This window comes from Solea senegalensis, linkage group LG13 (genome assembly GCF_019176455.1).
Source record: "Solea senegalensis isolate Sse05_10M linkage group LG13, IFAPA_SoseM_1, whole genome shotgun sequence".
In the NCBI taxonomy this organism is placed as follows: Eukaryota; Metazoa; Chordata; class Actinopteri; order Pleuronectiformes; family Soleidae; genus Solea; species Solea senegalensis.
In genome coordinates, this window is record NC_058033.1 from 7514204 (window position 1) to 7527030 (window position 12827).

General features: G+C 42.5%; 2 protein-coding genes across 4 annotated transcripts; both read right to left on the reverse strand.

The window, feature by feature from the left end:
• Positions 1–1004: 1004 nt before the first annotated feature.
• On the reverse strand, positions 1005–4373 carry sra1 (steroid receptor RNA activator 1). Of its 2 annotated transcripts, none has more exons than XM_044041338.1 (6): positions 4317–4373; positions 2946–3056; positions 2513–2599; positions 2260–2417; positions 1765–1873; positions 1005–1688 (listed from the first exon to the last, which is right to left on the reverse strand). In XM_044041338.1, the coding sequence occupies exons 1-6, from the start codon at positions 4339–4341 to the stop codon at positions 1354–1356; spliced, it is 825 nt and encodes a 274-aa protein (XP_043897273.1). In that variant the 5' UTR covers positions 4342–4373; the 3' UTR covers positions 1005–1353. The 2 variants fall into 2 exon arrangements, with proteins under 2 accessions (XP_043897273.1, XP_043897272.1); XM_044041337.1 differs by lacking the exon at positions 4317–4373 and adding an exon at positions 4028–4215.
• Positions 4374–6548: 2175 nt separating this feature from the next.
• Positions 6549–9380, reverse strand: med31 (mediator complex subunit 31). 2 transcript variants are annotated; one of them, XM_044041228.1, is made up of 4 exons: positions 9200–9380; positions 8261–8335; positions 7491–7587; positions 6549–6936 (listed from the first exon to the last, which is right to left on the reverse strand). In XM_044041228.1, exons 1-4 carry the CDS (start codon positions 9207–9209, stop codon positions 6726–6728), a joined length of 393 nt encoding a protein of 130 aa, XP_043897163.1. In that variant the 5' UTR covers positions 9210–9380; the 3' UTR covers positions 6549–6725. The 2 variants fall into 2 exon arrangements, with proteins under 2 accessions (XP_043897163.1, XP_043897164.1); XM_044041229.1 differs by lacking the exon at positions 9200–9380 and adding an exon at positions 8590–9192.
• Positions 9381–12827: the final 3447 nt, after the last annotated feature.

The following is a 12827-nucleotide window of genomic DNA, read 5'->3' on the forward strand; positions in this document are numbered from 1 at the left end:
ATGCATAATAAGGAGAGAATAAGCAGAGGACTGCAGTCTTTCATTTCAAACTTCACTGTCTCGATGTGCTTTCAACAAACGACCCACTGACTAAAATCTACAACATCTAAGAACATGCCCACGTCTTTATCTCACATTAGACAGACTTTTCCAACAGGAAACTGATGTTTGTAAACCACTCACTCTCCCACACCAGCCCCATAGAGAAAATCAGTGATTTTAGCTCATGGGGACACTGCTGCATCCATCACTAAGTTCAAATGTATTCCTTCATGACTTTGGTGTTTGAAATCGTCTGTTCAGATTTACCTCAGTGACACAAAGTGACTACAGGAGGGCAGCAGTAGACCAGCAGCTCCTGTGTCCCTGTGGTGGAAAAGCAATGATTTCCTTTGGTGTGGGGGCCACACGGTGGTATAGTGGTTAGCACTCTCGCCTTGCAGCGAGAAGACCCGGGTTCAAGCCCCGGTTGGAACAAGGAGTTTGCATGTTCTCCCCGTGTGTGTGTGGGTTCTCTACGGGTTCTCCGGCTTCCTCCCAGTCCAAAAACATGCAATGTGGGGATTAGGTGAATTGGACACTCTAAATTGACCGTAGGAGTGAGTGTGAGAGTGAGTGTGAGAGTGAGTGTTAGTGTGAGAGTGAGAGTGAATGGTTGTTTGTCTCTAGCTGTGTGTGGCCCTGCGATGGACTGGCGAACTGTCCAGGGTGTACCCCGCCTATCTCCCGATGTAGCTGAGATTGGCACAGCACCCCCCGCGACCCTCTGGTGGAGGATAAAGCGGTAGATGATGACTGACTTTGGTGTGGGAGAGCTAACATCACAGTTTTTGTCACCGGAAACGGGTGCAGGTGTATGTTCTGTGACAACCTCAAACAACGCCCGAACTTAGATGTTTACATCTATATGGTGCAGATACCTCTATAGATAGTAAAATGACTGGCTGTGCAGCTATTGTTACAGTCACCATCTCTGCCCCGCCCTTCATGTGTCAGACATGTTATCGTTTTCATCATAGTTCTTTATTTATGTTAGTCTCTGTCTTTTCTCACAAATGTTTTATTGTAATTTTGTCCATGCGTCAATCAGTAAATCAGTAACAATAGAGCACTGTAGTGTCTCTCATAATTTTGTGGGAAACACTGACGTCAGAGTCGCGGGGGGTCCAGAGGTCAGTCCACTGCAGCCATTAAGACCAGGGTCTGAAGCTCAGAGTTCAGGGATTAGAGTCCAGAGTCCAGAGTCCAGATACAGTGTTTGATATTGGACTTTCTGTGTGGATGAAAGGATTTATGACAACCAGGTCCAAGATTGGAATAAAAACACTCACAAGAAGTAAACCTGCTGGTGAGTCAAGAATGAGACACTGGGTTCTGGACTGCCGAATCCTGGTCCAGTCCTTTAGGGTCTTGGTTGGATCCTTCAAGGTCCTGGGCAGCTTCTGGTGGGCCCTGACCTGGTTCTGCCGAGTCCTGGTCGTATCCTACAGGGTCCTGAACTGGTGCTGCAGATTTCTGTTCTGGTCCTTCAGGGCTAAGAAGTGGTTCTAGGAGTTCGGGACTCAGATTTCGTGTCTCGGCAATGAGACGTTTAACTCCGACCATCCACTGACCTACCTCAGTCACATGATCGATCATCAGGGAGAGATGGATCTCATCAGCCACATCCCAGTGACGCAGCTTCAGCTCTGAGAGACAGACAGACGGACAGGTCAGTGTTGAGACGGATGGAGGACGGTGCCGAGAGTGAGACAGGAGGTTTACCTTGAGTCAGGGTGTACATGCGTCTCCTCACTGGTAGACTCAGTCTACCTGTCCTCCAGCTGTCCTGCAGGAGGTAGAGCCTCTTTCCCATGTCATTGCACACCTGATCCTGCAGAAGGGTCAAAGGTTAAACGTACGGTTCAGCTTCTCAACAGTTTGAGTTTGGAGCACGGACTCTTTGAGGTTCATCTGACTGAACACCTCACGCAGCTGCTACTCTGTGTCCGATTTCACTACCTGACCACACCCCCTGCACTTCTCCCCACTCTCAGCCCATATCTCGGCATTTTTCAAAATCTCAGAAAAGGGGGGGTTTGTTTTATGCTTTCACAGAAAGGTTTGAAAAAATCATGAAAATATCTGTGGGACCACAAAAAAACCTCCCACTACCCATATGTGGGTCCTGACCCAGACTTTGGGAACCACTTCTCTAGTGGCTACACAACCATGTAATAGACAGTTTTGAACGTATGTAAAGGAAATAGATGACCTCACTTTAACAGTCTGTCTGCAGGACACCAACGCTCGCTTCAACACCGACATCACAACCTCCACATCAGGCTCGCTCTCTGATTGGCTGCTGTCTGCCCGTTTCTGGCTTCTCATTGGTCCTGAAGGAGGGGGCGTGGCCATGCAGCCAAGAGGAGGACGAGCTACAGTGAGATCAGGGACAACGGAGAATTGTCAACATCAAATATTTGCTAACACGACGACAATGCCAGCGTCACCTGCACTGTCTTTTCTGTACCTGGAAGTGGAGGGGGTGTTGCCACACCACATGGGGGTGGGGCCAGAGGGTTGGAGGATGGAGACATGGAGGGTGGAGCTCCAGTACCTGGAGATCAGAAATCAGATAACGTTTAGCGTTTGAGACATTAAAAGTCGGAAAAATTCATCAACCATAACATGCCTGACCTGAGGTCAGAGGCCAGGTCAGAGGCCAGGTCAGAGGACAGGTCAAAGGACAGGTCAGAGGACAGGTCAGAGAACAGGTCAGAGAACAGGTCAGAGGACAGGCTGGTTTCCTGTTGTACCTGAGTGTGTCTGCAACTCAGCAGATGCTGCTACAAACTCGCGTCAGCAAGACTCTGAACTTTAGGATTTAACTATGCTCAGCTTTTTGTGTTTTCTCACTAGATGTAGACAGGTGTGGACAGGTGTGGACAGGTGCGTTCCCTTGCCTGGGACAGGTGGAGCTGCTCTCTTGTTCAACAGGTTCCTCTGAGGTGTGCCAGCCTTCTGGAGGCCATAGGAGAATTGAGGGGGGTCGTTCCAACCTCGCTCCAGGTTACCTTGGCAACATGGACACAGGCGTTTAGGTCAGTGAAACAGGTCATTTATGACAGCTATAGAAGTGGAATTGTCCTCCATTAGTCTTGTTATTCCCTGTGAGATTTGACACAACAGATCAATAAATATTTCTGATAACATAAAACCCGGGATCAATGGTCAAAGAGAGTGAGAAATGCTGATTTTTTTGTTTACCACACTTTTAAAGCTGAATCATGATCTTATTTTTAGCATCATTTTTAATTCAGTGTCACTGCTCCAACCCTCTGGAACTGACTCCCTCAGGCCCCAACTCTGGAGTCACTTAAATCACTGTTGAAGCGACACTTACTTCTGCAAGTTTTTGCCACCTGATGGTTTGTTCGTTAGTGTTTGTGTTTTTGATCTGTTCTCAAAAGTACGTCGACTTTGGGTTTCGTGAAAGGCCCTTTATAAATCTAAATTATTATTATTATTATCATTAATAATAAGGGTTCAATAAAGGTTTGTTTGTTAGTGTCTGTGTTTTTGATCTGTTCTCTTATAATTGCTGCCTGTGGGAAACAACAGGACAACCTCTTATGAACCAAATTCTTTAACATTAATAAGATATATGTCATATTCATCACGTGCCGAATTGAAAACAACAAGTAATAGATTGGTAAATACTTATCACGTGTAAATATTGCTCCTTCTTCTCCGGCCACTTTGTTAAATGTTAACTTGGCTGATTTGTGAATGAAATTCGTTTAAGAGTTCATTTCCCCCAACGCACCGTCACCAAACACCGACGAGTTTTTGCTCATTTCTCACGCAGGACAACAGTGCCTGATGCGTTAAGAAGAGGACACCACTGATGAGTCAATACCATTTTACAAACACGAGAAAACCGCTGCTGTAACACTGAAGTCATTTTACGCAACAAAACATCAAAGCCGCGGATCTTCTCATCAACAAAACACAGGTAGAAATAAAACCAAGACTATATTTATACCTGGATAATTACTCTTCGGCAAAATATCCAACGCCGAACTGACAACAACTGTCATTGCTGCGTAAATCACACACTTTACATACGTTAAGTATTTGCGTTGGGGGACATTTAAGAAGGCGGAATAGTGAATGGAGTTCGTCTTGGCTTTTGTCATCGTGGCGTAAACTATCAAACTGCGAAAAAGAGAAAAAAAGTTTCGTGCTGTTGTTTTACACGTCATAAGAACATTAACATTTCCAAGGTGTTAATGTCCGTCAGCTTCTGCTGAGTGAAAGAATAACAACCTCACCTGGTTTAATGTACATATCCTCCATGTTGAATTATCTGTGACTGAACGACCTGCACCGGAAACTGGAATAGTGACTACTTCCGGATACCGCAAATCTCTCTGAAATGACAACAACTACTAAAACGAAAAATAGTAACACCAAAAAACAACAAACGTGTATTTTATTTTATGGGAATAACTACTTCAAGGGTTTTTCATTGCCATGCGCTGTGGCAACGGGTTCACCCAGGTAGAAGTGTTCGGTGGCTCTTATTTTGAAAGCCAGGATGAAGAAAACAAATCCGGTTGCCATATTTTATTTATTTAGTATATATATATATATATATATATATATATATATATATATATATATATATACATGTATTTATTTCTCTGAATTATATATATAATTATAAATATATATACACAATTCAGAGAAAAAGTCAAAATTCAGAAGAAAGAAAAAAGGACAAAAAGTCAGATTTCCAGAATTAATGCCGTTTTATGATTTTCTTTCATTCAAAACATTTTTTTTACATGTGGCCTTGACACTCTTCCGTACTCTTTTGTATTTGTTTACAGTACAAAAACAAAAGGTAACATCAAAACTTCTACACTATTTAATAAGATTTACAACTAAAATGGCAGAACAAGACAACCTCTATTTATTTTGTAAGTTATTTAGTTTATTTCATCAGAATAATTGCCAAAAAACACAATATAACATTATTATTGTTCTGGTCACACAGACAGATTCACTGATGTTTGATTATTATTAATATTAACATTATTTTTCTTGAAAATGGACATGGCCTAATGTAACACTGTCAAATATTTGCATACAGGCAGACACCAAAAAGTATGTTTTTTGTGTCTGTTTCTGTTGTCTGTGGTCACTTTTTGTCGCCACCTAGTGTATATAAAATGATAATAAAGTTAAAGTTAAAATTATTTCCAAAGATCTAAATATTAGAATATTTTTATTTATAATCATAAATAGATTATTTCCATTACTGTCTTCCTGTATATACTGTATATAGTGATAGTATTTTATATTGTTTTCATCTTGCACATATTTAAAACTTATTTTCTCACCTCATTTCTATTTTCTAACTTGTGATTTTTGTCAGCTGTGACACTGTGAGACAAATAAAGACAAGTTTACAGAACTCAAATAGAGTGAGAGTCTGAGTGAACGTGGCCTGGACTCTGTGGAGCAGAGTCATGGTGTCAGAGACTCTGCAGAAGGACAGAAGACCTGCTCTGTGGTCCAGGTAAACTCCTACTCTGAGACTTTAACATCTGAGACTAATAAAGGATCACCTCATCATGTCTTTCTCAGCCCACTCCCACTGAGACACGGAGGGAACTCTGTGTTCAAGATCTGACCAGCGGAAAGTCTCTCTGCCGACCAGTCTAAGTTTATTTACCTTATAGAATTTCAGATTTACTACAAGAGTAAATGAACTTTCAGATCATTATATTGTGGGTGGGTGTTTTATTGTGTCGTGTACAGCATGTGGTGCAATATGAAGCTGGTATTTTTATTGTTTTGTTGATGTAATCGACGTCCTGCACTGTGGTCAAACCTTGGTTGTGTCATCGAGCTTCATGAGGACGTTCTGAAACGTTGAATCTTCATCACAATCTTTTACTCCTCTGTAAATCAGTTACAACAAAGTTTATCATTATGCTATTCAGCATTAATGTTATTTCTGTGGTTCCTGTTAGAAAATTGTGAGTATCCAAAAAAGTATTTTTTGTAAAGTGAAGTGTTTTTTTTTGAGCAGGTGCTTTTACTGTTCTTCTTTTCAACAGGTCACTTTATGTCCGACACAGTCACTGAACTGAAATATCACTGAACGGGTGTCTTTCAGCGGTGCTGTCGCTAAATACAGACTCCACTGTTAAATATTGACATCTTAGACACTTCCTCTGCTCAATGTTGGAGATTAACTCATGTTTTCAGGAAGGTCTACAGGTCCAACTTATAAATCCCAGAAGCCTGACTTAAAATCAGTTAATTCTAACTTAAATCTCCAAAGCCTGACGTTCGATCTCGGAATTCTGACTTTAATATCAGAAGTCCAGCTTGAAATCACACAAAATCCTGGCTCTAAAATGATTCTGATTAAACACTTGAAGGTTGTTTTGTCGCTCTTTATGGATTTATTAGTTCTGCTCGGACACGTGTCACTGACTGGTCGTCCTCAGATTTCCTGATAAGCTGCAGCAGAGAGCTCAGAGTCAGTGTCAAACAAACTATTTATTTATTCACTGTAAAAGGCAAAAGTAGCTGAGTCGAGATCCACACGTGTCAGAGCGACGCAGCAGAGCCCATGTCACGTGATCAGTGCCGTGTCCATGTCCCGCCCTCACACAAACATATCCTTTATGTACAAAACCCAAATGAAATGGCTGGCGGCAGAGTCACTTGGCGGCGGCGTTGCCGTGCGGTGGCTGCTGCGCCTGCTGCTGCTGCTCAGCGAGCGCCTGCTGCAGCCGCGTGCGTTTCCTGGAGTAGTGCTGCCAGTGAAGCAGCTGCTGCTCGTCGATGAACTTGGCGCACTGGGCGTTCACCAGCTCCTTCCTGAAGTGCTCGTACTGCAGCAGTTCCAGCATGTGCAGGCAGTGGGGGTACCTGCGGGGAGGGCAGAGTGAACCGGCAACAAGTCAGCATCGGCACTTATCAAACCACATGGAGGCATAATTCCGAATTAGGAACGGAGACGTCGTTTTTGCTGAAAACATGGGTGCCAGCAGGGACACAAATGGATTTCAGCACCCTAACAAACGACTCCGCTCATAAGATCTACATCAGCACAAGTCTATGATATCTTAAGAACATCTTCACGCCTTTATCTCACTGTGAGACAGATTTTTCCAACAGGAAATACTCACTCTCCCACACCAAAGCCCACAGAGAAAATCAGTGATTTTAACATCACAGCACACAAGAGTTGTTGATCCACAGCTAAAATCACTGATTTTCTCTATGGACTTTGGTGTGGGAGAGTGAGTGGTTTACAAACACAGATTTTATTTGGTGAATCCTTTTGTTAATTGGCTAAAATCTGTTATTCCTGGTGTCCCACAGCTCCCTGACAGTGAGTCTCTGCGTAAACTAGTTGTGAGCAGCAAGGGGCGCACATCATTGTTTCTGGGAACATGAGTCACATGAGCATGTCGTCTTACTTGAGAAACTTGGCATACTCAGGTTCCTTCCAGTAGAGCAGGTACTTCAGGTAGTTGATGAAGGTTCTCTCTCTGAGGAAACCCCTCTGAGCCAAAACTGCAGACACACACACACACACAGGGATTCAGAGTCATACTGCACATGTGGGGCACTGCACCGCTCAAAGCGTTCCTGTTGATCTTTCACGTCACAGGAAAAACAAACAATGAGTGGTAAGATGCGTCGTGCTGTGGTTCTGTGGGTTCTGTTGGGTTCCTTAACTGCTGTTCACGTTAACCGTGAGCGGGTCTTCACCGGGGCGTTGGCTCTCACAACCCGACTCTACCTCCCAATCTAAAAGATGTGTTTGTGCTTTAACCTTAAACCAATTTAAACGGCAACACAACTAATCCATGGTGCGCTCACCCTGCCCCGCTCCACGTTGCTCACATTCACAGGTCGCATAATCCCACGGGCATGGACAATATGGTCACTTCAAAAATCATCAACTTCAGGACCTGCTGTGTGACGAATTTCGGTTGAGATTGTGATTGGGTCAAAATGGTCCAGGTAAAATTACCCCAGGTGACACGAAACCAGCAGTAAATATGTGCATAAACAACGCGTCATATCCTGTTCATAAGCAGTTTCCTGTGGGTTTTCAAGCAAACAGCGAAACACCACACAGATGTCCTCATATCCACATGTAAAAGCACCAAGCTCCAGGTGACCACAGGTGACACAACAGACAGGTGGCGCTGCGCCCAGGTGAGTACAGAGCGTCACTTACAGTTCAGGTAGTTTGGGTTCGCCAAACACTGGATGAACTCCAGCTCTGCCTGGAACCGGTTCCTGGCCTGTTCCTCTGCAGCCAAACACACACACACACACACAAAGTAGTTAATAACATTTGTAACAAGCTCCACGTCATATATGGAAAGGTGTGTGCGTCACAACAAAGTGCATAATTATCATTCAACATGAATAACTGTTTACAAATAACAAGAAATAATTCACAATAACCACCACGATGTTGCTGTTTCTTACAATCTGTAATAAATATTTCACAGCAATATGAAACTGAATTAAAAAAGCGAAATTTAAATTAGATTTAATGACCTTTCATGGCCCACCTGCAGCACTGCCACGGGCCACTAGGAGGCCGCGGGCCGTGCTTTGGGATTCGACTCCGTTTGAGTGTTTGTGCGTTTTCTATTTGTTTTTAAAAAATGTGAATATGTTATTGTTTTTCTTTGCTCCTCCATGACGGTAAAGGTTTTGGGGAAGTCGTCAACTTGGAAGGTTTTAATCGTCATTTCCCACGTATATATAGACCAAAAATCATTAATCGAGGAAATACGTGATCGATTAAACCACTGTGATACCAATCACAAGCCAAGAAACGGATCGCGATAAATCCCCGAGTTTCATTCATATGATCATTAAATATGATCATTAAACGCCGCTGAGATGAGCGGCATTACTATCGACACATACAGTTGTTACTATCAAAGCAACGACCATCGCGGCTCGTGGTTCCCCGAACGTATGTCTCTGTGTCACAGACACGGAAAATATTTAGATTTCTGCGCAAGCGATTATTTACCACTGAAAACATCCGAAAACAACCATAACAGAGCGGATTTGTAAACGGAGCTTGGTTCTCGGAATGTAGCGCGTACGCTAGCGAGCGAGGTAGCATCGACGGAAGAGGTGGGTGGTTACGCACCTGTTTCCATGACGACGGCTCCGGGTAATCACCGAATATGAAAAGAGGGATTAATCTGTTGTATCCGTTAAACTAAAATAGGAACAACAAATAAAACGCCCGAGTGTTGTCTTTGTTGACGCTGCCGTTAAGCGCGCGTCGCCATCTTTACTTTTTCTTTTAGATGCATTACCGCCCCCTTCTGCTCTGGAGTGTAAACCAGAAAAAAGGCCACCCTCACAACATACACTCACACACACCCTCTTACCCTATATATATTCCCCATTTCTGTCCTACTTTATATCTTATAAAAAAGTTGTGTATCCTTTAAGAATTTCACTAGTATCCTGCCATGTGAGCTATTTGTCTTTGCTTTTTTTTTTGCACAATTTGGAAGTCTTTCAATAATAGAACTAATGACTTCGAAAATGATGAAATATTTAAGAACATCTGTCCCTTGTCATGGGCAACATGGTTGGTGTAGTGGTTAGTGCTCTTGACTTTGCAGTGAGAGGACTTGTGTTCGAGACCCAGTTGGAACATGGATCTTTCTGGAGTTTTTCATGTTCTCCCTGTGTGTTTTATTATTATTGAAAGACTTCCAAATTGTGCAAAAAAAAACAAAGACAAATAGCTCACATGGACTGGTGTTCCTATGGTCAGGGGTTCGAATCTTACATGATGTGACTGTTTAAGTGGACATTTACCTCATCACTGCATTGCATGCTTTGAACGCACTGGTGAAGAGTCCAGGGTGAACCCCGCCTATCACCCTATGACAGCTGAGCTTGGCACAGGACCCCACTCCACCCTCCAGTGGAGGACAAAGCGATAGATGATTAATGGACTGTGGGAGGAAGCCAGAGAACCTGGAGAAAAGCCACACACACACGGGGAGAACATGAAAAACTCCACAAAGACACTTGTTCCAAATGGGTCTCGAACCCAGGTGTTCTTGTTTCAAAGGCAAGAGCACTAACCACTACACCAAGTGTTTGGCCCATTACAGAGGACATGTATCCTTAAATACTTCATCAGTCGGAGGTTTTTTTGAAGTCATGTTTGTGCAACGTTGAATTGACGTGTGGCTGGTTCAAATCCAGCATGCTCCGAACACTTGGCCCCGGCGCCGGGGCCAAACTGCGCACGCTCACTGCCATTGTAGTAGTGGGAGGTTGGGGCTGGGCTGTGCTCCCCCGGAACCCCCGCACAGATGACAGCAGGGGGTTATAACATTTTATTTCATATTTTTGGCCAAAAAAAGCCATAAAAAGACAAAAAAAAAATTACAGGGGTTCACTCCCTGGACTGTTGACCACACAGTTGGGTCCAGGTGTCCAGTAACTGCTGCTTAAAAATCATGAGCACATGAATGAGACTTCTGTGTGATTAACGTGTTCACATCCTTTTTACATCATTAACAAGTGAAAACTGTGGACGAGTCAAAGTGGCAACATTCAATCAATAAATACACCATTAAATAATGACTCACATGTGTCTCACATTCATTCATTCACATTGGAATTAAATAGACAAATGTCTCATTATTAAATGTGTCATTCATTCACTCAAATACCTATTCATTTCATGTAAAAAAAAACCCATATAACTTCTTCACTATTTAATGAATTATTTCATGGTCCTGTGTTGCAGTAAATCTGTGATCGGATCCCTCAGGTCGGATGTTAACAGCAGGTGTGAACAGAGCGTCAACAGAACATCTAAGAAATGTGCGGATCATTTTTAAGCAGCAGCTACCACACAGCTGTCCCCGCTGCTCCTCGTCCTCCTCCAGCTCCTCCTGGTCCTGGTCCTGGTCCTGGCTCCTGGTCCAGCAGCTCAGCCCTGCTCCAAAAAAACATTACAAAGACTTTAAAGATCCTGAAAACATTTGTAAAATCTCAATATTTAACAGAGGATTCTGATGTATTTAGTGACGACTGTGAATGGAATGACTTGAAAACACATGAACTGTGCCTTTAACGGCAGCGGTTTGCAGGTCTTCAGTCAGAGGACATGATGAGACAAAGCACTGTCCACTTTAAAGTGTTCAAATGTGCCCACTGCAGTAAATGAGTGAAGAAATGTGAGGAAAACACATGAAAACCTTTTTATTGTCAACTACTTATTGATCCATATCGACACGGACACTTTTATGTCAACACTTTTATTGTCAACACTTTTATGTCAACACTTTTGTTGACGTACTATATTTGGATATTGTTTGACATGTTTGACAGTGTATAATTGGACAGTTTACTAAATAATAAACATGTTTTTATGATGACATACTATACTAGGACACTTTTAGACAGTTCATATTTTAACTTTTTGTTGACATTATACTATGATATTTTTGACATATTTGGACAGTTTTTGACAGTATGACGTCATACTATATAATTATATAGCTGGCACTAAGTCCGTGTTTTGAAAACACACACGTATATGGTTAGATGGTGACCGTGTGTTTACATGCAGCGTAAGCAGTGACGTCACATTAGCAGTAGCAGCCTAGCAGGTGTAATCTGAACACCTGTGGTCAGATGTGAACAGCAGATGTGAACAGAGCGTCAACAGAGAGTCTAAGAAATGTGTGGATCATTTTAAGCAGCATTTACCATATTTGTTCAGATGTTTGTTTCCGCTGCTCCTCGTCCTCCTGTTTTTTTCTCCGAATGAAAGAATCTTCGCCTCCGACAAAGGAAGTGGAACATTCCAAACAATCGACGAAGACGGGAGGAGTGGAATGTACCAAGTCCCGGAAAGTACACAAAGGCTTTTAAATCAGTGTGTGTTTGTGCAGGAGCAGCTCCACCTGTAATTAATCAACGTTCATGTCCTCGCTGGACAAATAACAGAAAAATGGCAGCTGAAATTGTTGTTATTTTAAAACAGACAAAAAAAAACCACCACCTGTAGGAAATGCTGCCACCTGCTGGACTGGACGTGCTTTCTCCCCTCATCTTATAAAAGCTGCCTAAATGATCCAGTTTTAGCTCTTTATCGTAAAATGATCAACAATAAATGTTGTGACAGTAAATTGATGTTTTTCCTTGTCGTGTCTTGTGTTACATAGGACACTTTTGACCTTTTGTGTCAAATACAAACTCATAAAAGATGTGCTTTTTGAAAATGAGATATATAAAAATGTTTGCATTGTTATATTCTACTTTGATTTAGGGGATGTTTTTTCACCTACATCTGACCTAATTATTGATATCAAATACTGAATAATGTTTAAAGATTTTAACCCTTTAAATACCACATTTTTATTGTTGCCACCACTGTTTTTAGATAATAAAAAAAATGTATATATGAATAGTAGCATGAGAAGTATGCTTGTACCTCCCCCTGGTGCTTTTCACAGGTATTACACAGGTAGGGTTACTTTCAGAAAGTGATAATCACTGAAGAGAGAGAAGCTCTTGGTGGTTTTCAGTCTTCACTGTGGCTATAGAACCTTACACCTTCAAGTATAAAAGACTTGAACCGTCAACGTCAGGACTGAAAGGCTGCTCGCTAAGCAGCTGAGCTGACTGCCCACACTCTTACTCAGGTCGCACCAATTCACTCTCTGTGTAGAATATTGTGCTTAAAAAGTTGCTTCATCTAAGATTTGAACATCTGACCTGAGGAACTCCAGTCT

What these genes read in the sequence shown, in the direction of transcription:
- sra1 (XM_044041337.1), bottom strand. Translation starts at nt 4,181, where the DNA reads ATGACAAAAGCCAAGACGAACTCCATTCACTATTCCGCCTTCTTAAAT. An exon ending in GCCGAAGAGTAATTATCCAG is followed by an intron (nt 3,057 to 4,027) that starts GTATAAATATAG and finishes CATGTTGCCAAG; the next exon opens with GTAACCTGGAGCGAGGTTGG. An exon ending in AACACCCCCTCCACTTCCAG is followed by an intron (nt 2,418 to 2,512) that starts GTACAGAAAAGA and finishes ATCTCACTGTAG; the next exon opens with CTCGTCCTCCTCTTGGCTGC.
- med31 (XM_044041228.1), bottom strand. An exon ending in GAACCCAAACTACCTGAACT is followed by an intron (nt 7,588 to 8,260) that starts GTAAGTGACGCT and finishes GTGTGTCTGCAG; the next exon opens with TTTTGGCTCAGAGGGGTTTC. An exon ending in GAGTATGCCAAGTTTCTCAA is followed by an intron (nt 6,937 to 7,490) that starts GTAAGACGACAT and finishes CCCTCCCCGCAG; the next exon opens with GTACCCCCACTGCCTGCACA.